Raw genomic sequence first — 21589 nt, forward strand, 5'->3', positions numbered from 1 at the left:
TGCCTACATTGTGATGCGCGGATACTCGCTGTGAATGCTTTATGGTCGTTTCCGTGTCACTACGATATTAGGTGCTGCAGACTCCTTTTCACGCATGATATGCGCAACCAGTCCACACCATTGTTACGATTGCTATCATAAAAGTACATTCAAAGTAGACAGACAATTCATTGACCATTCACCCTCTGATGTCAAGCTGATCATGCCAAGGAACCTAACTACAACCCAAACTCTTTCCTGATGATGTCCACAGCTGCAAACATGACAGTTAGTGTAGAATCACAGGGATATGGCATCATTTACCTTGTTCAGCCATAGCATAGACAATAGCTACATAAGCAAGGTGTAAGGACTACAGTGAATCAATATTTTTGAGTCAACTTACCCTGAGTATGGCTGCTGATAGGTGCAGGGACAATGGACATATCAACAACACGTATGTTTGTTGTGCCATAGACCTGCACAAATCAGTTTCACAAATATCTGATCAATAACTTATACCAACTAACCTTGAGCTTGCTATCTACCACACCACCATCCTGTTTGGGCAGCATTGACAGAGTACCAGAGCTGTCTGTTAAATATTACTGAGGATGGAAAAGTCATTACAAGTACAAAAATTGTTTACTCACGCCAGATTGTAGCAAGATTCTTCTGGATAGCAGCTATGTCAACCAAGTGTCAGAGATGACTTCAGGGTTCCAATCTAGCATCACAAAAATACCCACCCTTGATCTGATCATCAGTGCTGGCATCAAGCCCTGGGTTTATCTCTTTGGAGACCACATCACAGAATGGGGCTGTCTGGACAACCTGTCTGGTGAATTTGAAGGCTTCCACCAAGATGTCCAGGTCTAGTGAGTTCTCAAAGACATGAGGGTCAATGAGTGGGATCATCTTGGGGTCTTGAGACTGTATATGCTATAAACTTGATCAGAACAGGCTGCTGTGAAATTTTTCAATTTCCACTTACAATATTCCCACTAGAGAATGGATGACTAAGGCACACTACAAGAGAAATGTAGGGCTTCTTGGGATCTTATAAAGATTGAGCCATGTTCAAGACAAATAGATCTAGAGTTCAATGACAACTCACCAGGGCCTGAGGGTACAAAAGGTGTCACAACCACCTCAAAGTCTGGGATTTTGGCACTCTTGAGATGGTCCCCAAGCAGCTCATGCACCTTGGTGTACAACCCTTGCTGTTTGGCATTCTTGGTGAAAGCCTCTGCTGAGCTGAGAACTGTGGATTGAATGTTGTCTGGCAGTGCCTGTATAGGGACAAAGGTCATCCCAGAAATGACACTGGAGAAATCTCCAGCTGTATCTGGGCTGTGATGAAAATCAGTCAAATACACACATAAGGCCACTGTAGCACATACAAAATCTCATTCAATCTTGGATGAAACTCAGGATTGGCCATCAAGTTAAAACTGAAAATGTCATGTCCTTCCTTCATTTCTATAATCACATGTCTAGTCATTGCCTTGGCTGTAGTACATAATACACATACCTAGTGTAATGGAGATTGTAACCTTGTCTCTGAGGTTTTCACCAACTCCTGGAAGGTCAACTTTCACAGGTATCCCTTGAGAACTCAGGATATTGTAGCTGCCAATACCACTGAGCTCCAGTATCTGGGGTGACTTGACAGCACTGGCAACAAACATCAGTTATCATATACAGAAAACATGGTTCACATACCCTGCAGACAGTATAACATCCTTGTTCACATAGACATTGTACTGACTGCCATTGTGTTCAAACTGAACACCCTGAGCTGTGTGGTTGCTACCATCAAGACCTTGAGCTATGAGAAGCCTTGTGACATGGGCATCAGTCAAGACATGGAGGTTTGGTCTGTCAAGGGCTGGTAGTAGATAGGCCTGGTATTGATACCATCAGGCTTGTACTATGGAAATGTGCAAACACTCAACTGTTGCTGAATTGACACGATGGCCAGTTTTTGGGTCAATACAACAGGTACAAAGCCAGCTTCCACATGTCTACAATGGATTAGTCTTTGGAGCAATACTTTACATGTGGAGAACCAACTCACCTGCCCTGTAGCCTGAACATTGACTGGGTCAGATTTCATGCATCAAACCAATAAATGCATCCTACCATATCTTCCACAAGAGGGGTTGCTATGCCATTATTATTCATGCTCTAGACAGGGGTGTTCTAGACATGATGACAATAAGGCAATAGATTGGGCAAACCTTCTGGAAAGGCAACTCTGCCCCAGACGGAGTGCTTGCATATCCGAGGGGTATTGGGCCTGTTCAAACATCGATCAGTTCATTGCAGCAATGGATATCGGGCAGCTTCACCAGTAGCCTCCCCGCCAAGTCCTGTGGCATCCGTGACTGGCCTATAGAGTAACATGAGCCACGCCAATGGGTATTAGAAGACCTCCGACCTCTGAATTCCCTCGAGATAGCGTCTCGTTGTTTCCCAATTCCAGCCAGTATTACCCAACCTCTCGAAAGCTGGCGCGGTATGAGCAAGCATACCATGGGAGCGTATGGGCCATTACCGTCGATATCCTCGCGTTGCGGAGTCATCCACATGAGAAAGTTCAGCCTAGAACTGCCTCCTAAGCCCTTTCCTCTGTAGGCCGCATTGAATAATATCCATGACGATCGACCAACACCACGAACCTGAACCACGGCATGACCTTGTCTCCCAAATGCTTCTGCGGCGCCGTCAAGAACGCCCAATCATAGGCGGGTCGCATCAACTGCTGCATGAAGCCGTCGGGTTTCACTAAAGTCATTGGTGTTAGTCGCGCCGCCCGATTGTCCCGCTCGCAGATGACTCACAAACGTTGGGGTCATCGAAGCTAGCCTTTCCTGCCTCTAACACGGCGACAGTCACATCCGGATTCTCTGACAGTCGGGATGCGACAGTAAGTCCGGCAGTCTAGGGATCGAGAGACGTCAAAGAGCGCTAAGAAAAATGCCCATATATTGCTCACACCGCCGCCTGCCCACAGAGAGTCAGTGACAACGATATTGATCTCAGCTCGTAATGCGCACCAACGACGACGAAGTCAAAGCGCCGTTCCGCGATGTCACCTATGGTAGCTAGTTTCGCTTCCATGTTGCCAGTGAAAAAATGCACAGGACGTCTGGATACTTGAATATATGAGTAGACGTGCGGCAGCTCGATGTCAAGAACGCAGGTTGAGCGATGGTCCAGGATATACTAGGTCGCCTATACCAACGCGCTTGCGACGCCGACGGATAATCCAATTCTCTATCCAAGAAAATCACGTTCATCCTCATTGCTTCTCGTACATGGAAGGTGCGATAGAACCTACGGGAACCTGATATCGCTGAACGTGCGTAGCGCGGAAAGTGAGCTTCTTGAACTGATTTGAATGCCTAGACTGTTGCCTCTCACAGGGTCTATTGCGTTCCGATTGTGTTCACCAGGTGTTCACTGGATGACATAAATATACAGACATGACATATGACTCCGGGGTTCCCGGGATGATTCCACGTCTATCGCCCGAATGCAGTCTCTGCGCATGATAGGTAGCCTTTCCGTCGGAGCATATGGGCATCAAGATGATGAGAGAGCGACGGGACGTACCGTGATCGCACAGACATCACGCATGAACGGTGACGCTGTCCCAGGATGCGTTGCGCAATGAGATGTATTGTTCATATCCATGTGCCGTCCCTCGTTCTACCGGCGTCGATAGATCGTCGGCGGCTAGCTCAGGGTTCAGGTCAGCGCTCTTGAGATTTATAATTGAATCTTGTCTGATTCGAGATAGAGAGGGATGACACAGCTTACCCTTGAATGAGGATCCGTGCCCTCGAATCGCCGCTGTACATGTGCATGTGGGTTAGAGCGGCCTCTTGTGGCAAGACAGCTGGGAACTTGTCTTGTCATTTGTCTGATGCGTTGCGCGACTGTACAAATCGCCCTGCATATGTGACCAGCACTTCAGCGGCACAGTACGAATGATCTATACTGAACGGTACCGACGCACCGCATCAACTCAAGAATTAGTATTTCGGTCCGATCATGCGTTAATCGTTACCCCTTGAAGAAGCCTGTTTTGCTTCGAAAGATCTCCGCGCGCCGTGTATGATGAACATCGTCGGAGCATCACGATCATGTTGAGATGAATCCGCGGTATCATAGGGTGACACGCTTTTCATTGACGACCGTGGAGGCAGTAGAGCGCACTACGGATTCGGCGTTTCTGAATGCATTATGCCTCCTTCAGGCTTTCCGGGTCCAGATGGACGGCGCAGAGTGAGCAATGGGGCATGCGGCCTCTCGATGGCGGAAGGAACCAGCGCGGCCGCACAGACTGCGAGAACAATCAGTGGGACGCAAGAAGTCGGGTACCATACGGTGCCACAATTTGTTGGATTCGCTCACAATTCGCTCACATGCTGACTGTCCTGTCGACCTTACGAGCCGGCATCGTGCTTGATCCTGGGCCTGAGGCGGCACCGTGACGCACACCGCGAAGCTCCGGCGAGTTTGCCTCGTCTGAGCATATGGTTGACCGCCATCGCCAGCCGCTGCATGGGAGGCACTGTCCGCCACGGAGAGTCGCGGAAAGTGGTGGTTGGAGATGAACATTGTGTACATGACGGACCGTTGAAGCCAGGTCGTACAAAGTAGTGTGACTAGTTGTTACTCATAGTACCAGGAAACATGTCACTCGCTCCGACCGGTCCGGCGGGTACCCGCGTTTACAGTTGTTCTATTACTACATACAGCCAGCACTCACTTCAACTTATGATACCGGCGCCCTCGCCGCCTGGCTCGCAGCAAGTACTCAAGTGCAGGATATTGTACGCATAGTCGGGCCTCGTCGGCCCCAGCGCGCGAAGTGTCCGGTTTACCGTCATCGGAAATTCATGCGATGCCGCACCGTTCCGCCTAAAGTACGTAGCTTAGCCTACTCCTTCTCAAGCTCGGGCCGCGGCGCCATCCCAGGGATATGATAGAACTACCGCGACGTGTCGAGGCATACAGTCTTCGGTATGTAGAGTTGAATTCTAATCGGTATGAAAGAATGCACTTGTACATTACGCAAGGGCTACGAAGGCTGAGTTCATGATGAACAATTCGAAGGCCAAGATACATAGTTCGCGACTCGCACTGCGTCATATATTGAACGTATGTCAATCTCCCATGCTACTTATCTGTGTGACCAACAATAGACTGAATGCGGCGAGCTTGCACCACCGGCTATATCGTCCGCTTTCGATGCTGATGGTAGACCACAGTCAATACCTGACCCAGCTGCATGGACTGACCCTTGATTGCTGAGCAAAAGAGATTAACTCTTGGAATTCTCTCCGCGCACCTGGGAGTGAATGAATGGAGAATGCAGCGCGGCAACAATCTTCGTTCACAGGCCGCGACAGCGAACATTGATTTATGGATCCGGAGTCTTGCGAGTATGCGGTACGAACGCAGTACTACCGTCGAAGTCGTGTTCGCACCTGAAAGTCAATCAGCAATCGTCGGATGGCCCGAGTCGCAGCGGTTCAGGAGCTTGTGTCCGATTCTGACGTCGAAGACAGCACTTGCATCATACCTATAGGTCCGGACTTCGTGGTCCCAGTGAATCGATTCCCTGGCATCATCATCGATCAGCATGGCAGCCATCAAGGCGTACATAGCTTCATTTCCGAGTACATTGATGCAAGCATCTGCGAGCAGCAATCCTATCCATTCCGAAGTCAATCAGTTAATGCCCATCGATCCGCATCAGAAGTCGGCGGTATGTCTGAGCATAGCTATTAATCCCCACAACATCGCCTGTATCTGGCGCCGTGATTCCGTTGTTAGTAGGATGGTGGGAATGTGACATCGTGGAGGCACCTACGCTGGTCCGACACTCAGTCAAAGGTTTCCTTGACACTCATCGAGCGTATTCCCAGAGCCGCCGTGCCCTGTGCTTCGGCAAAGATCATCTGGGTGCCAGTGCTGGCAGTTCCAAGTCGAGTGTTACTTGTATGGAACGGTGAGAAGAACCCCTTCGCGTTCATGCCCGGGAGTGCGCGGTTGTTGAAACTCATCAGCAGACTATTGGCATAGCTGTCATAAGCAAGTAGTCAGTGGTAAACTAAGAGGGCAATTAGCCCGACGAGACGCACATTTTCGACGACACCAGAGCACTAACATCTTTGTGAGGTTATGAGTTTTTGCGCGGCAAAATGTGTTACGCACAAAAGCAGATGCATATTGGTTTCCTGGTCGACATAATCACTTAGCGGAGATCATATACCGACAAGGAAAGCATACTCACCAACTCCACAATGTATAGAACGAGTTCAGCGAGGGTAAATATAGCTGTTCTCAAGTAGATTAGTTCGCAAATCAGTGAGTACGCAGCGGTGCTGACACACCGAGCAATGCTCCGGACTCCACAAGGAACGCGAGGGCACGACTGATAGGGGTGCTTCCAGTGGTTCGGCCGCTCTTGAGAAGCTAGATATGTGTAGTTAGGAGGCACGGATGTCCTGCGGTAATGGGATGACACACATGAACGGTCATGGTGATTGAGACGATGAAATTGGCCAGTAAAGCACAAGCCAGCCAAGCCTTCGTACGGAGATTAGCTTGAACGGTATCACGCAAATGAAGGCGGATACCTCGATGAAAGCTGCAATACGGTGCTCCAGAACAACCGATTGTAGCAGCTTCATCTATAAGAGAATCTACTCAATACTGCTGCTCGTAATATGGGTACGTTCATCCACACATACCTTGACCCCACTCGTTATGGCAAGTGCCAGTTGAGCGAAAGAAATCTTCACTCGAACGGCGTTAATAGAGCAACTATGAATACAGCTAGTATGTGGAGTTGACTTACAATGACGATTGGCACAGTCATGAGAAGATGCTGTTCGATCTTCCATATACGCCATGCGTAGAAACTCTGTACGACAGCAGCCATGATACCGCCCATGACGAAGATGCTGAACCACATATTGCTCAGCATCACTAGGACGTCAGGATCTCCGTAGTTATACACCCAGTAGTGGAATATGTCGGCCACGAGCAGGCATGCTTGAACCGTCTCGTAAACGAACACACCATACACTAAGTAGCAGTGTCAACGGCAACGCAAAACCACAGCTACTAGCTGCTAGACTCACCTAGGACCTTGAATTGCAGCGGATCGGACGTGTATCGCGCGTTGTAGATGTCTATCAAATGGTCAACATGGAAATCAACCCAGCGCGAGTACCGACTCACACGTTTGCACCAGCAATATGCCTTCCAGGCCCCAATTGAGATGAATCCCGAGGATCTGCGAACGAGACTCTAGACCATTGCAACCAGCAGAGTACGTGTAAAATACCCACGATAGGGGCAGACCTACATATGCGGGGCGAGGACACTATGAGACTTAGCTTGAGCATAGGTGACCGCAAATACGCACAGTAGACGTATCTCCGTTGAGTCCATGACTTCAATGGGGACTTGGAGGGGAGTGAGGGACGTTCAGCACAAGACGAAGCTTGTTATGTGCAGCTATGACAGGACCACAATGCGAGGAATGTTCTGGCCCGGGCTGTACTTTCTACGTCCTATTGTGACGGCGTCGAGTGACCCGAGATCGCAGAGTTTTGGGTTAATACCAGTTTGTTTGGGATTTGCGTCGCGACGATTGATTTGTGTGTCAGAGAAATCTTCCATGAGCGGGTCACGACAACCGCACAGCCAAACCGTGGTCAGAGCACTCTGGCATGCTCCTCTTTCAATGATTGACATGTGAACAAGATATCGCTGCCCTAAGCTTCGGAGAAGACCTCAGCTTGAACCAAGCTTGAACGGTGCTAGACAGATGCTTCGAATTCACAAGGATGAGAGTTACGTCACGTAGTATAACACCGCTCAGAACCATACCTTCTCGAAGGTAGCATCGGACATTAATCGGTATCTAGAGACACCGCCTCGGATGCGCTGCCTTCATGATAGTAAGTTACAGTAGCCACGTATACAGTAGTCACGTACCTCCCGGCTGGAGTGGGCAAGAGAGCACCGGGCAGCTGGGGCGTTCGAAAAGTCGAGCATGAGAGCGTCACGCTGAGTCTTGAGAAGTGTCAATGAAAAGGTGACACTGACAGCTGATACCAGTCATCCGGCCGCCGGCTGTTCATGAGTACAAACCCTTACAAAAGTATAATGATCTTGTACGGCCGATCACTGGCAGATGCCTGAGTGATGTCTCGATGAACGTTTGAACTGTGAACCAAGTTCCTCCTTCGAGCGCTCAACACTTGAACTTTGCCACGGCCAGCGCATCGCCATCCGAGTCCGGAACACTGGCACACAGATGTGTCAAAGGCCCGGGAGTCCACATCTCTTGATCCTCCCCATCGATGCGAAGTACACACGAGTTACGCACGCTTTGTTAGCATGCGCTCAGCGCACTCAGATAGGCTCCCAGGGGCAGTACTGTCGTGCTTCGGATACAACTGAACAATCAGTGCGGTCCCAGCTGAGCTACTAGTAGGCGTTCTTTAGCATTCGCATCCGTCTAGGTCTCAAGCTCAAGCCTCGCTGCATCCCTTAGAACTTCCACGACGCGAGTCGTGCCAGTCATACTCCACTCGTCGCGTTGCTATTGGAGATGTCTACTAGCGTCAACCTGCTGTAAGTGCAGTCGATGACCTTTGTCTACTGAATCAAACTCATTCATTGGCTATGCTTTGGCTAGTTCGGGTCCTGAGGTAATATTTTTCGGTATTAGCGTCATGTTCTGTATTGAAGCCTGTTTTACAGCTCGTCGGTTCGTTATTAAACTACGGATTGCAAGGCGTCCTCATCGCCCAAGTTTGTGAGCCAGAAGTCACCGAGCCAACGTCCCGGTTAACTGCTCAAATTTCTATTGTCTACAGATATCTACCATGTCTGTTTCCCAAACGATCCACTCTCCTTGAAAGCCTTCGGTTCGTGCCCAATCTGCACGTTACCCTCGAGTTTCGATGCGCTAATTCAAAACCTGCAGTCTATGGCATCTGCATCTTTGAACTCGTGCAGACTGCTTTGTGTTCCGTCGACAGCTTTCACGTATACGTTTGGGGCTATGGCGACCAGGTCGACAATCTGCTCAGCTTCTACAATGGCTGGTTTACGATCTGCGTCATGGCTGGCCTGGTGTCAGCCGCGGTGCAATCGTTCTTTGCGTGGAGAATTTTGATGATGTCGCGCTACCGCTGGCTTTGTGCTTTCATTGTGACGGTACGTTCTACTGCAAATCCAATCGATGTCACTCTGAGAGGTGTAACACGCATATAGATCTCTCTCACCCAGATGTCTGCAGCCATAGTGAGCGGCGTGAAGGTTTGTTTCCCGTCATATGTCAGCGCTGTATAAACAACTAAAGGACTCACCAGATGAAAGCATTGACCACGGACGAAGACGAAGCAGTCATTATTCCATACATCGATGTGAGCCTCGAATGAGACATGTGCCGGTCTCATCTGATATGGTCGTTAGACGTGGCTTGCGGGAAGCGCACTCACAGATAGTGTCATTGCTATCTCAATGACCCTCTTGGTGAGTGTTTATATCTTTTCTTTGAAGCTTCCTGGCCTTAACACAGGGATACCGAAGCTTACTAGGGCTAAGACTGGGATACGACGGTCGGACGCGATCATCGACCGACTCATCGCGCTCGGGATCGAGACAGGCACTTTCACGGGTATATGCCACGTTACAGCATGTATGAGATGGCTCTGACTGTGTTACAACGAAGCGGTGGTTGCCATTCTCGATCTCCTATTCTTCACCATAAAGCCGGTGAGTGGCATGCCAGTCGGTACTACGCCGTAGATACTCACTCGCACTGCAGAGAACGTATCTTCACAGCACTCCGTACGTCCTGCCCGACATCTTCATGGCTTTAATACTTAACTTGATATCAGTGTTTTGGTGCTGTCCAAGCTGTGAGTGCACGACCCCGTTATGGTCTGCCGTGAACTTACTCGGAGACACGACAGATATTCTAACACGTTGCTCATCAATTTCAACAATCGAGCACGAACTGCGAGTCTCGTGGACGGCAATGTGATGTCGATGCAGGGCATCCAGAGGAGCGACAACACTGCCAGTACGCTTGCAGGGGCCTCACATGGCACGGACTTTGGGCTCAAACGGAAATTCGAACGAGTTCTGGCCATGCAGCCGTCGACTTCGAGGACCGAGGTATGAATTCTAAACCACGTCTGAGGGGCCGATTGTGCTCACGCAGGAGAGCTGTTTAGTCCGTGAAGCCAACGGAGAGTGTGATCTGTTTTGCACCTTCCCCAGAGACACTTGGTGGCGACAAATGTCAGTTGTGTATGGTTCCAAGGATTCCTTTGGTTGGTATTGATCAACAGTGCCTGTGTAGTGGCTCGGATCGCCACAACAGACTCGGAGTGAGCGACGCCGACTCGTAATCAATCAGGTCCGTGATGTCCGTCCGGTGGAAGCATGATTCCTCGTTACGCCGTTGCTGAGTTGCTTCATTTCATGCGTTGCCCATTTCGTTTTCGTCGCACACCACCGTTCATATGCTGCTAGGCTCATAGTCATTCAGGGTTTCGCTCGCCTTGGAGAAAGAGAGGTAGCTGTAATTATACTAGTACGAAAGCGAGTCCGGGTATCGCGTAGCAAGTGTCAGTGATTCTGATGTATGTCAGTGTACATCCTGGAAAAGTTGGCGTATCATCCATATTTCTGTAAGGTATGAGTAATCGCGAGGTTTGAATATTGGTCGCTTGAATGGAGCTGTCGTCGGTGAGCCTACCAGTGAGGCCTGAGGCCCGATTCGAGAGCCTCTATGTACGGCCGTGAGCTTCAAGTTGAAAAGAGATCCGTGCCAGTACTAGTATGTGAGTGCGCTTGATATGTCCCGGAACCATACTCGAATCGGATCTGCCAGTGTCAGACCTGGAATTGGGGCATTCTTTTGTGACATGCTCGGTGACCTGGTCGCTAACCTTGTCAAGAGGAGACTGGCAGTGGAGGATTGCCGCGCGGCAAGACCGCGTTTACCATATATGGTATACGTAGCGCCAGGTCTCCAGGCCTTTGCGCGGCGAGGCGCCTCCTCGACCGAACATCGACTTCGCCGCAGCCGCACTGCTGTATATACATCGGTTTCCGACCTAAACTGCGTCAAATTCCTCCAAACGGCCTCATCTTTCTACACCCACGTCGAGAAGAGCTTCTGATGCGGCAGCATCTTGACCGCCCGGGCTCGCTATAAATCGTCTCGGCTCCGACTCGACCTCACAGCTTGTGCTCACGGCCGAATGAAGTTGGCATCAACGAAGCGTCAACGGTTCAAACTGTTACCTCAAGGTTACTTGTCGGTGAGCATGCTAACGTTCATAGTCAATCCGCGCTCACTGACGCGTTCCTTCAGCGAATGACTTTGTGCGAAGTTTGAGCATTTCACCCTCACACAACCTCTATGTCAGCCTCGCCGGCGTGTGCGGTTTCACGACGCGGATGATGGGCCCGTATGGGTATCTCGTCCGCTCGACTGGCTTACGGCCCTTTATCTGGTGCGTATCCAGTTGTGCCATGCCAATTACGCTCACAATTTATTTGCAACAGTACGTTGACGGCCCAGGGGCCATCTTTCTGAGCGCTGCATCCTCTGTCGCAGCCGATACTCGTTTTGAACGAGGCTTTCCCAGCGGCGCGGCGGCTGACCCTTGTCAATACGCACGCTGAGTCGCCGGACGTTCTCAATATGTGTCCCCCGTCTTCTAAAGGGCACAGGTCGTGATAAACCTCGTGAGTGCATCGTCTCCGCCATGCATGTACAGCGTGTTACTGATGGAAAGCAAGGCTGGGTGGACGAGTGGTACATGTCGTGCCTGAGATGTCTAGGTAGGGAAGCCTCCCGCTTAGGAATGAATATGATGAAATCTCCCCCTGCGCAAGTGAGCGGTGATAGAAGCACGCCAACGTCCTTAAGGTCCCGTTACGGGATCAATGAATCGGATGATAAATATTGTTGTTTCGCGCGTGGTGATGGCATGTGCCATGTGTGAGGCCGAGTAGGCCGAATCCGCCAGCAATGATCTGAGGAAGTCACGAACTCTCGCTGACATCTTTTAGAACCGATGCATGTTCCGGTTCGTGAACATTGCCACGGCGTGTACGATCAGAGAACCAAGAGACTCCGATAGTAGGTAAGCAACCGCGTTCTGCGCGTTTCCTAACAGCGTGTATTTTGCGTGTAACCCTTGAAAAGACGTAGTCCCGTGTCAGCTGCGAGGAGTACGCTCGTACCGCACAACCCTTCTGTGAGGCGCAAATGACTGTTACAGAGATTCAAGCTTCACCCGTTCAGCGTAGTGCGGTAGCCATCGTACGTATTCCATCATTTGAACTTTCAGCATGAACTTTGTTGGGCTCATGAAGGTTTATTGCTCAGGTTGGTATCGCTGCTGCACTTCCGAGCGGCATATTCGCGGACCATGACCTTGGCTTCGCTGAATTCCATGACTTCTTACTCAAGAAGGGCGAAGCGTACACGGAAGTCCCACGTGAACGGTTTAATACACACTCGTAAGTTTGACGATCTAAGGTGTCGACATCGAACCATCGCTGAGGTTTATGATGAGGTGGGCGGGTGATGCTCTAGGAAAGGTGGCTACGACGCATGGCGGCTTTCTCAAGGATGTCGACAAATTCGATCACCTCGAGTTCGGTATATCGGCGAAGGACGCTCGCGCGATGTCGCCGAGTACTAGAAAGCTTATTGAGCTATCTTTCCTCGCGCTTTTGGACTCGGGCATAGATTATCGAGGCCGGAACGTCGGCTGTTACGCTACAGCAACGAATCATGACATTATGAACATCGCTGAACCCGTACGTTAGACAGGTCGCTATATGTCCGTCATTGATCTGACTAGGATTTGGCGTTTTCAGGATCTTACTGAGGCTAGAGGGTCGTTCGCGGGCATGCCTTGCATGGTCGCTAACAAAATATCATATCATCTTGATCTTCGGGGACCATCCATTCCTATGGACACGGCGTGCAGCTCGAGCCTTACTGCGACTCATTTGGCAGTGCAAGCATTGCGTGCAGGGGAATGCGAAGCCGCCGTTGTAAGTGCTTGCCAACTCAATCTCAGGTAAGCCATATAAAATATATGAGAGTCAATCTGACACGATATTGAACCAGACTGGCTGATTGGGTCCAGTACAGCCAAGCATCTGTGCTTGCGCCGGATGGAAAGTGCAAGCCATTTGATGCTCATGCTGATGGGTAACAACTTGGCCATCTATGCTGTAATTGATATGCATACTGAAGATTGTATAGATTCTCCAGGAGTGAAGGGGCAGTATCAATTGTCCTAAAGCTCTATGAGAATGCAGTCAAAGATGGTGACCATATCTATGCTAATGTAGGTCACAGAGATGTGAGATGCTATACCAGGACTGACTAGATTTAGATCTTGGGAACTGGTATCAATGCATGTGGATCTGCAGGACCTGTACATGCACCTATTGCATCTGCACAAGCTGAAGCTATGGAGAGAGCTTTCCATGCAACAGGCTATGTCCCACAGGATGTAGATTTTGTTGAGATGCATGCCACTGGTGTGCTGCTGTTTATTTCATCAAAAACATATCATGCTAACATGGGTACTAGGTACAACTGTGGGAGATCCCATTGAAGCCTCTTGGGTGGGTGAAAAGTTCAGCAAAGATGGAGAACTGCTGGTAGGCAGTGTAAAGGGGAACCTTGGGTCAGTCTCAAATATTTCATTTCTCAGATATGCTAAGACCAACTCTAATTTTGTGTTCCAAGCCATCTTGAGATTACTGCATTTCTTGCATCTATCTGCAAGGTCTGTGGTATCATGGAGACTGGTGTTATTCCACCAAATGTCAACCTCAAAGTGAAGAACCCTGCTATCCCATGGGATCAGTATAGACTCCATGTTCCTCTGCAGCCAATTTCATTGAAACCTCACTCTGTTGCAGGAGGGTCACTAATCTCAATATGCAGCTCTGGAATTGGAGGATCAAATGGACATACTTTGCTGCAAAGCTGTCCAGTCATAGTCCATGATTCTAGACTTTCTTCAGGACCTCTACAGTTGCTTATGGCAGGAGGCCTATCTCCAAGATCTGCCACATCAATGGCCCAAAACCTTCAGGAAACCATCAGACAATCTCCATCACAGCTAGCTGCTATCTCAAATCTTCATGGTCATCAAGTCAGAAGCATGACTTGGAGAACTTTCACAGTCATCAACAGAGACAAGTTGCAGGCTAATATGCTCAAGTTTCCAGAGCCTATTCTTTCTCCCCATGAAAGGCCCAAGGTTGTTTTTCTCTTCTCAGGACAAGGTCCACAGCATATGGAAAGTAAGTAACAGCAATCAGTATGTTATGTACAATGTACATCTGACTATGTGAACTAGTGGGTCGTCAGCTCTTCGCCAGATTTGAATCCTTCCGCACGACTATCCAAGAACTTGACCAGATTCATCTTGAGCTTACTGGGACATCCCTCCTTCAGGATGTCGGGCTATTTGGTCCTGCCACGACAGTTAAGCCCCTTCCGAACATCTGGCCAATCAGGATTATCCTGCCGTCTCTCCTCATGGTGCATATTGCCCTTCATGACCTCCTCGTCAAGCTCGGTGTGCAGCCCGACATTGTCATGGGCCATTCGGCAGGCGAAACCGCCATGCTCTATGCCTGTGGTGCGGGATCGAAGCGTATGGCGATGGAAATCGCTGTTATGCGTGGGAAAGTCATGGAGGCCGTCGAGCAGGCAAGGGGAGCCATGGTGGCTTTGTCGTGCGCACCACACCGTGCTCAAGCTATCATCCACGCGGTCAGGACTTCCGACTCAGACGATCCAAAGCATGGCCGAGCCCTGGGTATTGCATGCTACAACGGTCCCGAGGCTGTTGCCATCGCTGGTGACGAATACTCAATACAACGCGCCGTCGACGTGGCCCAAGAGCAAGGCATCCTGTCGCGAAGAATCCAGACTGGCGTCGCGGTGCACTCAGCTCTGATGGAGCTCTGCCGCGAGGAGTATTGCGCACGACTTACCGAAATATATCAGCGCCATGGCGAGGACCTGTTGAATCCTCGCGTCACGACCTATTCTACTGCGACGGGTATGCGACTCCGGCACTTCACGGCTGATTATTTCTGGCGCAACAGTCGGGATCCTGTACTCTTCGTGCAAGCGGTGCGGCGGATATTGCACGACCATCCGAATGCGATCTTCGTCGAGATTGGTCCTCATCCCATTCTGTCGGGCTACCTCCAGGAGATCGGAGCAACGCCGTCTTCCGTAGCGTGTCCCATGCGCCGGACGAGGTCTTACGACGCGGGCGATGAAGAGTTTGCGTTGCTGACCGCGTTGGGCCACGTTGTTGCAGCAGGTTATAACGGCGTTGACTTCGATGTCTTGTGCCCTGTCGAGCGGCTGCGAAGCCGTAAGGCTCGGACGCCTCCATATCCTTTCTTGAAGAAAACGGTTGCCTACCTACCGGAGTTTTCACCCCTTCTGCGGACGCAGATTGGGCCTGCACTAAGGCCCTTGCACGGGAATAGCCTACGGGTCAGCTACATGACGCATCCCGACATCGCGCAGCATATCATCAACCACGAGCCCATCATGCCTGCGAGCGGCTTCCTAGAGATGGTATGCGTTCATCACGATTCTCATTGTTGTCTGAATAGTAAGAGTCGTGTTAGGCATTGGAAGCGGGATCATTTCTTCTTTGGAACGTGCAGTTCCATTCCTTCTTCTCGCTTTCCTCCGAGCGTCCTCCGTTGCTCGAGTTCAGACGGGATGGACTACAGTGGAGTATCTCTTCTAGGACAGCAACGCAATCTTATCAGGAGAAGGTTCGTCACCAGTACCCGTCTTCCATGACATTCTCATCGCTCACAACTCACCATAACGTTGGCATGGTCAGGACGTGGCGGCTTCAACTCTCCACGCTGAGGGCTACATGCTCTGTGATCAACCTGACATTGGGGCCTGTGTTGCGACAAAGATTGATCTTGGCGACCTCCTTCGTAGTCGTGAGCTCCATGACGCACAAGGTCAGCATATTGTTGCTTCGCCCATTGCATCAGTGCGGCGCCGATTACAATCACTCTATTGGTAGACTTCTATGCCGACCTCAAGCACTTTCAGTATGGTTCTCATTTCCGCCTCATATCACGCTGTCATTTCGGCAATAACGACGTTCTGGTGGAGGTTAGAGCCCTCGAAGACGACTCGACATCGTGCGTAGCCCAACGTTAAAACCACGCCCGAAACTGATATCTGGCTCTCAGGATGTATGTCGTGCCTCCGAACATCCTCGATGCCTGCATACACGTGGTCGCCCACCCACGCTTCACAGCTAATTATGATCCCAATGCCTACTACCTACCTTCGTTGTTATCGTCCTTCCGCCTTGACGATGTCCCGACGAACTCCACATTCCGCGAGAAGGTCTACGCCTATGCAGTACTTAGGCAGTGGCTCCCAGGTTTGGACAGTTTGTTGGACGTTCTGTTGCGCAGCTGACCTATGTCGCATCTCATCAGATCAGGTCATAAGCGATGTGTTCGTTTTCAGCAAATCTGGCCGCAAGATCTGTACTCTAGAAAACCTCGTCGTGAGCCGTCACTTGAACGAACCGATTTCGGCCGTGTCAAAGCGTTTCACGCTGGTCCACGAGCTGTTGGCTATGTCCACACAGGCTTCACCAGATCTACAGAACGGGATTGAGCACATGGTGAGAACTTCAATGACGCAGATTGAATGTGCGCATACTGAAGTCGTGGAAATACTTACTGTACGCTTCACAGCCCTCGGCTGCTCTGGTCGGAGAACGCTCAACGGACATGACCAAGATTCCACAGACTCTGTATTACCAACTCGGCCACGAAACTGCGATTCAAGCCAACATACGGCATCTCGACGTCAATGCACCGCTCTCCCTTTGGTTCATCGCAAAAACCCAACGAGATGGAGATGCCGCGAGAGGGTTTACCAGGTGTCTACGGCGCGAATTCCCGCAGTGGGACATCGGGTTGCTCACTTGCACAGACGAAATGCCAGAAGTCGATATCATCAAGCACATCCGCCTCTTAACTCGCAGGGCGGGATCAGACCGGGAATTCGTCCTCACCAAGCACGGCGAAATCCTGGTACCCCGCTTCCGTGCATCCTCCTCGCCTGGAACCCAAGCATCATCTTTGATCCGCTCAGCTCTCCCTGTGGGTAAGCCCCCTGCACAACACGTCCGCTTGGAGGTTATCGCTACGCACTCCCAGGTATCGACGCTCCACGGCGTAATATGTCGAGTGGTTGCTATATCTGATTCCGATGACACCTCGCCATCTCTTCTCGGCGCACTAGTCGTTACCGTCGTATCGGACGCACCTCGTCGCACTATCATGACGCTGCATCGCGACTGCCTTACTCGTATACACGACGAATCTGCCGCACATGACATTGCAGCGGTCTCGCCCAGCATACTCGCTGTGGGGATGCTGCTGGGCGCAGATGCTTTCGCCGGCGCCGGACGTGGATTGCCAGGCCGAATCTTTGTCGTGTCCGATGGCTCCGAGTTGGGACAACACCTCATATGGTTCTTTCGACAACTGAATGTGCATCCTGTTGCCTTGGACGCTCGCAGTCTGCCCGTCACCCTTGCGCGTCTCTCCCTCCAAACCCCGGATATCATAGTCTGTGAGTGCACCCGCGATGCTGACATCGCCAGAACGTTCGCCGGCAGCGGTGCTCGCGTCTTCGATTGCTCCGACGGCAATAATCTGATTCGACATACGATCGCAAGCAATCCCTACCTCATCGGGGAGACGTTGCGGCTCGGACTGGAGAAGCTTGTTAGCTCCGAGTTTCCAACTGATCGAGCTACTCCTCCCACTCAAACTGCTCTTGACGCTCACGCGGAGAAACCGATCGAACAAGAAGAACATGACGCTCTCTTCAAGGCCGACGAGACCTACATACTGATCGGTGGTATTGGAAGTTTAGGGCTTCACGTTGCGCGTTGGATGTACGACGTGAGTCCCAGCACGTTTCTGCAAGAGTGTCTCGTGCTAATTGAAGGTCAGGGGGGCGCTCGCTCCATTATTCTGACATCGCGCTCTGGACGGGCATCCCTCGAGCGCGCGAACAACATCCTCGCTTTGCGTATTCTCCGATATCTCGAGACCCGACCCGATCTGTCTCTCAAGCTGGAGGCGTGCGACGCCGTATCGCAGAGCGCGTTGCAAGCTCTGCTCTCCAACCCTGAGCAGCGGATCGCAGGCTGTATACTTCTCTCGGGCGTTCTCATGGACCGCATGTTCCTTTTCCAAGACGCCGAGAGTTTCGAGGCCGTCTTTCGTCCCAAAGTGCAGGCATTCGAGGCCCTCGAGGCTACGATGGACATTGAATCACTGGACTTCTTCGTAGCCGTTTCGTCAATCGCGACGTTTGGAAACATTGGACAGACCAACTATGCTAGGTGAGGTTTACGCTGATTGCTGTCCTGAAGTAGGATTGTCTCATTCTATCTGGCAGCGCAAATACGGCTCTTGAGGGAATGATGATGCAGTATAGGAATGCCTTCGCTATCGTTGCACCTGCTATTGTCGACACGGCCTCTGTTGCGAGCCAGGCTGGCGATGTCCATGGTCCGAGGACGGAACTGAATCACTTAATGGAATGGGCATTCTCGTCCGAAGGTGTGTACTTTTCATGGCTCCGACCATCGTCTTCAGGACTGACACTTCACTGAAGAGTTCTGCAATTACCTCGAGGACGGAATACACAAGCTCGCAGACGGACCCGTAGGTCTCTACGTCCCCGACTTCAACTGGGACCTTGTTCACCAACACATGGGCCCTCGCCTCTCTACGATCATCTTGCTACGCCGGTTTCACACCTGTCGAATCCCAGTCCGGAGCACGAGGCGCTGAACCGAGAAGCCGCACTGCAGGATATTATTCTACGACACCTGGACATCCAGATGAATGAGTTCTCCCCCGAAGTTCCTTTGACATCATACGGGATCGACTCGCTGTCTGCGGGACGCATCGCCCTCGCCATTAGGCCGTATCTCTTCGTGTCCTCGATGCAGCTCCTGGGTGGGCTCAGTATGTCCGCCCTCTACGACAGGCTCCGTGAAACAGCGCCGGCCCCGACGAGCTCGGCCCAAGCGTCGCACCGGAGCACGACGGCGGAAGACACCGAGCTGCAGACGATAGTGAAGTTCGTCGACGTGGAGGAGGGTGGTCCGCCTCTGTTCATGGTCCACGGAGCGCCGGGAAACGTGACGACGATCGCGCCCGTGGGCCAGCACAAGTGGGCGAAGCCCTTTTGGGCGGTACAGACCACCCCGGACACGCCCCTGCACTCTCTCCGCGCCATGACCCAGTTCTATTGCCAGCGGATCCGGGCGGTGCAACCGCGAGGCCCCTACCGCGTCGGCGCGTACTCGGCGACGACCGTCATCGCGTTCATGCTGGCCGAGGAGCTGCTCGATGCGGGCGAGGAGGTCGAGCGGATATACCTCCTCGACCATTCCCCGCTGCTCTTCATCTCGCCGTACCTGGAGCCTGACGCGGAGTCTGCAAGAGAGCGGAGACCGTCGCACGAGTTGGTGCTGCAAGCGCTGCAGACGATGCTGGCGCTGCTCCGCGCGGACCCCGCTCCGTCCCGGCACATGATGGCCCAGAACTACGAGGACATCTCGCACGGGGTCCCCGGGACGTCCTACGACCGGGTCTGGGAGCTGTTCCAGTACATCGTGAAGGGGACGTACGAGTTCCTGTTCGAGCTCCTGCCTCCGGAGACGCCCTACTCGCTGGACGCGATGCAGGACGCCGTCGTCGCGTGGCTGCGGTCCATCAAGGCGCCCGTGACGTTGGTCGTGGCGAGGGAGGGCGTGCTCGGGGATATGAGGAGGATCGTGCCGGACGGGAGCTGGGATGCGTACGGCTTGGAGAGGGCGTTCCCGGATATGCGTCGGGTGGAGGTGCCGGGCACGCATTTCAGCATGTTTTTCGAGCAGGTTCTTGCCGATGCCTTGCAGACGTGAACGGGCATGCAGTGTGTCGGACTATCGGCTACGGAAGCGCAGTCCTTCTTCCTTCAGAATTCGGGAGAGTATGATTAGTGTACAGTAACTTGTAGCCCGTCTTCCAGCTTCAAGCTTCAAGGGTAGCAAGACAGACTACTCATGTGTGAACGGGGTCAGTAGATGCAACTTCAAGGTGCTGTCAGGGCCACATTGACCCGGGGCATCTTCGTGCCTCGCCGTGTACTGTCAAGGACAACAGTATCCATAGCTATTTATCTACAAGGCCTTTTCAGTTCGAATACTGCTTGGGACGATCAACTTTGAATCAACCACGTATACATCTTGCTCAAACGACCGCAGGCGCGATAGACAGAAAGACCATACTGATCAATCGATGCATAACGATTCTCGCAGCAATTTACAGTCACAAATACAACACTCGGGTATCATGGACACTAGACATACACAACGGAGAATCCTCCAGCATCACATGAAGTACGTCAAAACCAAGACCTCACGCACGACGCCAGGCGGTTCAGACCACGCGCAGCGCGACTCACGACCGTTCGTGCCCCACGCATCATACGCGCGACGTGAGGGGCCAGAATGGTCTGGAGTCGAGCAGCCAATCCGCCCAGCGCGCCTCCAAGGAGCATCCCGACGACCGCGGCGCCCAGTGTCCACAGGATAGGGATGGCGCCGCCCATTGCGACCGATTGGGCGAGAGCAAAGGTGGAGCCCGCGGCGACGAGGCCGATCGACGAGTGGATGGCGGCTGCGGTGGAACCTGCAGACGTCGACACTCGATGTCAGTGTTTGATTGGTAAAAGTTCGGAGCATTGCGCACCAAGCTGCACGCCTATAGGCGTGAAGCCCATGGCACCGAGCGCGCCAGGGAGAACGGCCGGCAGGACAATGATCGATACGACTATCGCGCCTACGACGACGCCGATGATTATGTAGCGAATGGTGCGTCTGAACGTACGTCTACATTGAGTCGAGAGGCTCGAACAGCACTGGATAGAGCATACCTCTCGATGATTGCCATGACTGATTATTGTCTGCTGTGGTGGAGGTGGGAGGTAGAAGGGCGTACGCGGTCCCGCTACGCAGACACGGCCTTTTGTACTCGCTGCGGCCCATCTCGCGGGCCTTGCTTCCTGTCACATCGGAGGAACTTCTCTGCTACGTAAAGAGGAGGACGTCTGCTTGAAGCGCGCGCATCCTCGCACGCCTGTCACCAGAAACGCACTCGGACCTGCCTTGACAGGCTGAGAGAGAAGCAACTATATCGTATGATAGCTATCGGACTAATTTCACCCGAACTCTAAGACGGCGTGCACTGCACAGTTCCTGCACAGGGCGAGCATCCAACGGACCTGCTGCACCAGGAAAGGACGAGCTGAGAGACATCTGTGCGAGTTAACGACACGACCAATTACACTGTATGCAAGCGTCGCCTGTCTGCATGTAGTCTGCCCTGAATTTGCGGACGTAAAGGCATGAATCATTGAGCGACAGCG

The 21589-nt window shown here is 51.8% G+C and overlaps 5 protein-coding genes across 5 annotated transcripts; 2 read left to right on the forward strand and 3 right to left on the reverse strand.

Moving 5' to 3' along the window:
- Positions 1-218: 218 nt before the first annotated feature.
- Positions 219-3105, reverse strand: B0H18DRAFT_1120710 (GMC oxidoreductase; the record flags this gene model as incomplete). The annotated part of the gene is made up of 21 exons (XM_048034190.1): positions 219-253; positions 304-330; positions 386-458; positions 510-574; positions 633-665; positions 729-921; positions 974-1038; positions 1097-1332; positions 1383-1461; positions 1514-1656; positions 1705-1766; positions 2060-2071; positions 2125-2169; positions 2223-2281; positions 2334-2374; positions 2423-2492; positions 2540-2613; positions 2664-2769; positions 2826-2925; positions 2981-2988; positions 3042-3105. 21 exons carry the CDS (start codon positions 3103-3105, stop codon positions 219-221), a joined length of 1590 nt encoding a protein of 529 aa, XP_047891560.1.
- A 2777-nt stretch (positions 3106-5882) lies between these two features.
- B0H18DRAFT_1120711 (uncharacterized protein) lies at positions 5883-7458 on the reverse strand (the record flags this gene model as incomplete). Its single annotated transcript, XM_048034191.1, has 13 exons — positions 5883-6081; positions 6141-6161; positions 6214-6236; positions 6293-6336; positions 6393-6474; positions 6529-6588; positions 6639-6692; positions 6753-6797; positions 6860-7089; positions 7146-7196; positions 7246-7300; positions 7356-7368; positions 7433-7458. The coding sequence occupies 13 exons, from the start codon at positions 7456-7458 to the stop codon at positions 5883-5885; spliced, it is 903 nt and encodes a 300-aa protein (XP_047891561.1).
- Positions 7459-8284: 826 nt separating this feature from the next.
- B0H18DRAFT_1016612 (uncharacterized protein) lies at positions 8285-10827 on the forward strand. The gene is made up of 16 exons (XM_048029284.1): positions 8285-8505; positions 8570-8649; positions 8714-8726; positions 8779-8833; positions 8895-8945; positions 9005-9237; positions 9295-9339; positions 9393-9446; positions 9496-9555; positions 9613-9700; positions 9755-9798; positions 9851-9873; positions 9924-9944; positions 9999-10203; positions 10263-10329; positions 10391-10827. Exons 2-16 carry the CDS (start codon positions 8627-8629, stop codon positions 10420-10422), a joined length of 1014 nt encoding a protein of 337 aa, XP_047891562.1. The 5' UTR covers positions 8285-8505; positions 8570-8626; the 3' UTR covers positions 10423-10827.
- A 1486-nt stretch (positions 10828-12313) lies between these two features.
- B0H18DRAFT_956096 (beta-ketoacyl synthase) lies at positions 12314-20084 on the forward strand (the record flags this gene model as incomplete). Its single annotated transcript, XM_048042430.1, has 18 exons — positions 12314-12367; positions 12434-12567; positions 12612-12870; positions 12931-13136; positions 13325-13409; positions 13658-13728; positions 13817-13949; positions 14356-14379; positions 14447-15679; positions 15957-16086; positions 16152-16272; positions 16324-16520; positions 16579-16769; positions 16843-17257; positions 17396-18509; positions 18566-18729; positions 18785-18920; positions 18944-20084. 18 exons carry the CDS (start codon positions 12314-12316, stop codon positions 20082-20084), a joined length of 5808 nt encoding a protein of 1935 aa, XP_047891563.1.
- Positions 20085-20432: 348 nt separating this feature from the next.
- B0H18DRAFT_1212443 (uncharacterized protein) lies at positions 20433-21255 on the reverse strand. Its single transcript, XM_048036472.1, has 3 exons — positions 21098-21255; positions 20914-21041; positions 20433-20853 (listed from the first exon to the last, which is right to left on the reverse strand). The coding sequence occupies exons 1-3, from the start codon at positions 21112-21114 to the stop codon at positions 20567-20569; spliced, it is 432 nt and encodes a 143-aa protein (XP_047891564.1). The 5' UTR covers positions 21115-21255; the 3' UTR covers positions 20433-20566.
- Between the last annotated feature and the right edge of the window lie 334 nt (positions 21256-21589).

The sequence above is a fragment of the Fomitopsis serialis genome (genome assembly GCF_022376445.1).
Source record: "Fomitopsis serialis strain Sig1Antser10 chromosome Unknown B0H18scaffold_51, whole genome shotgun sequence".
In the NCBI taxonomy this organism is placed as follows: Eukaryota; Fungi; Basidiomycota; class Agaricomycetes; order Polyporales; family Fomitopsidaceae; genus Fomitopsis; species Fomitopsis serialis.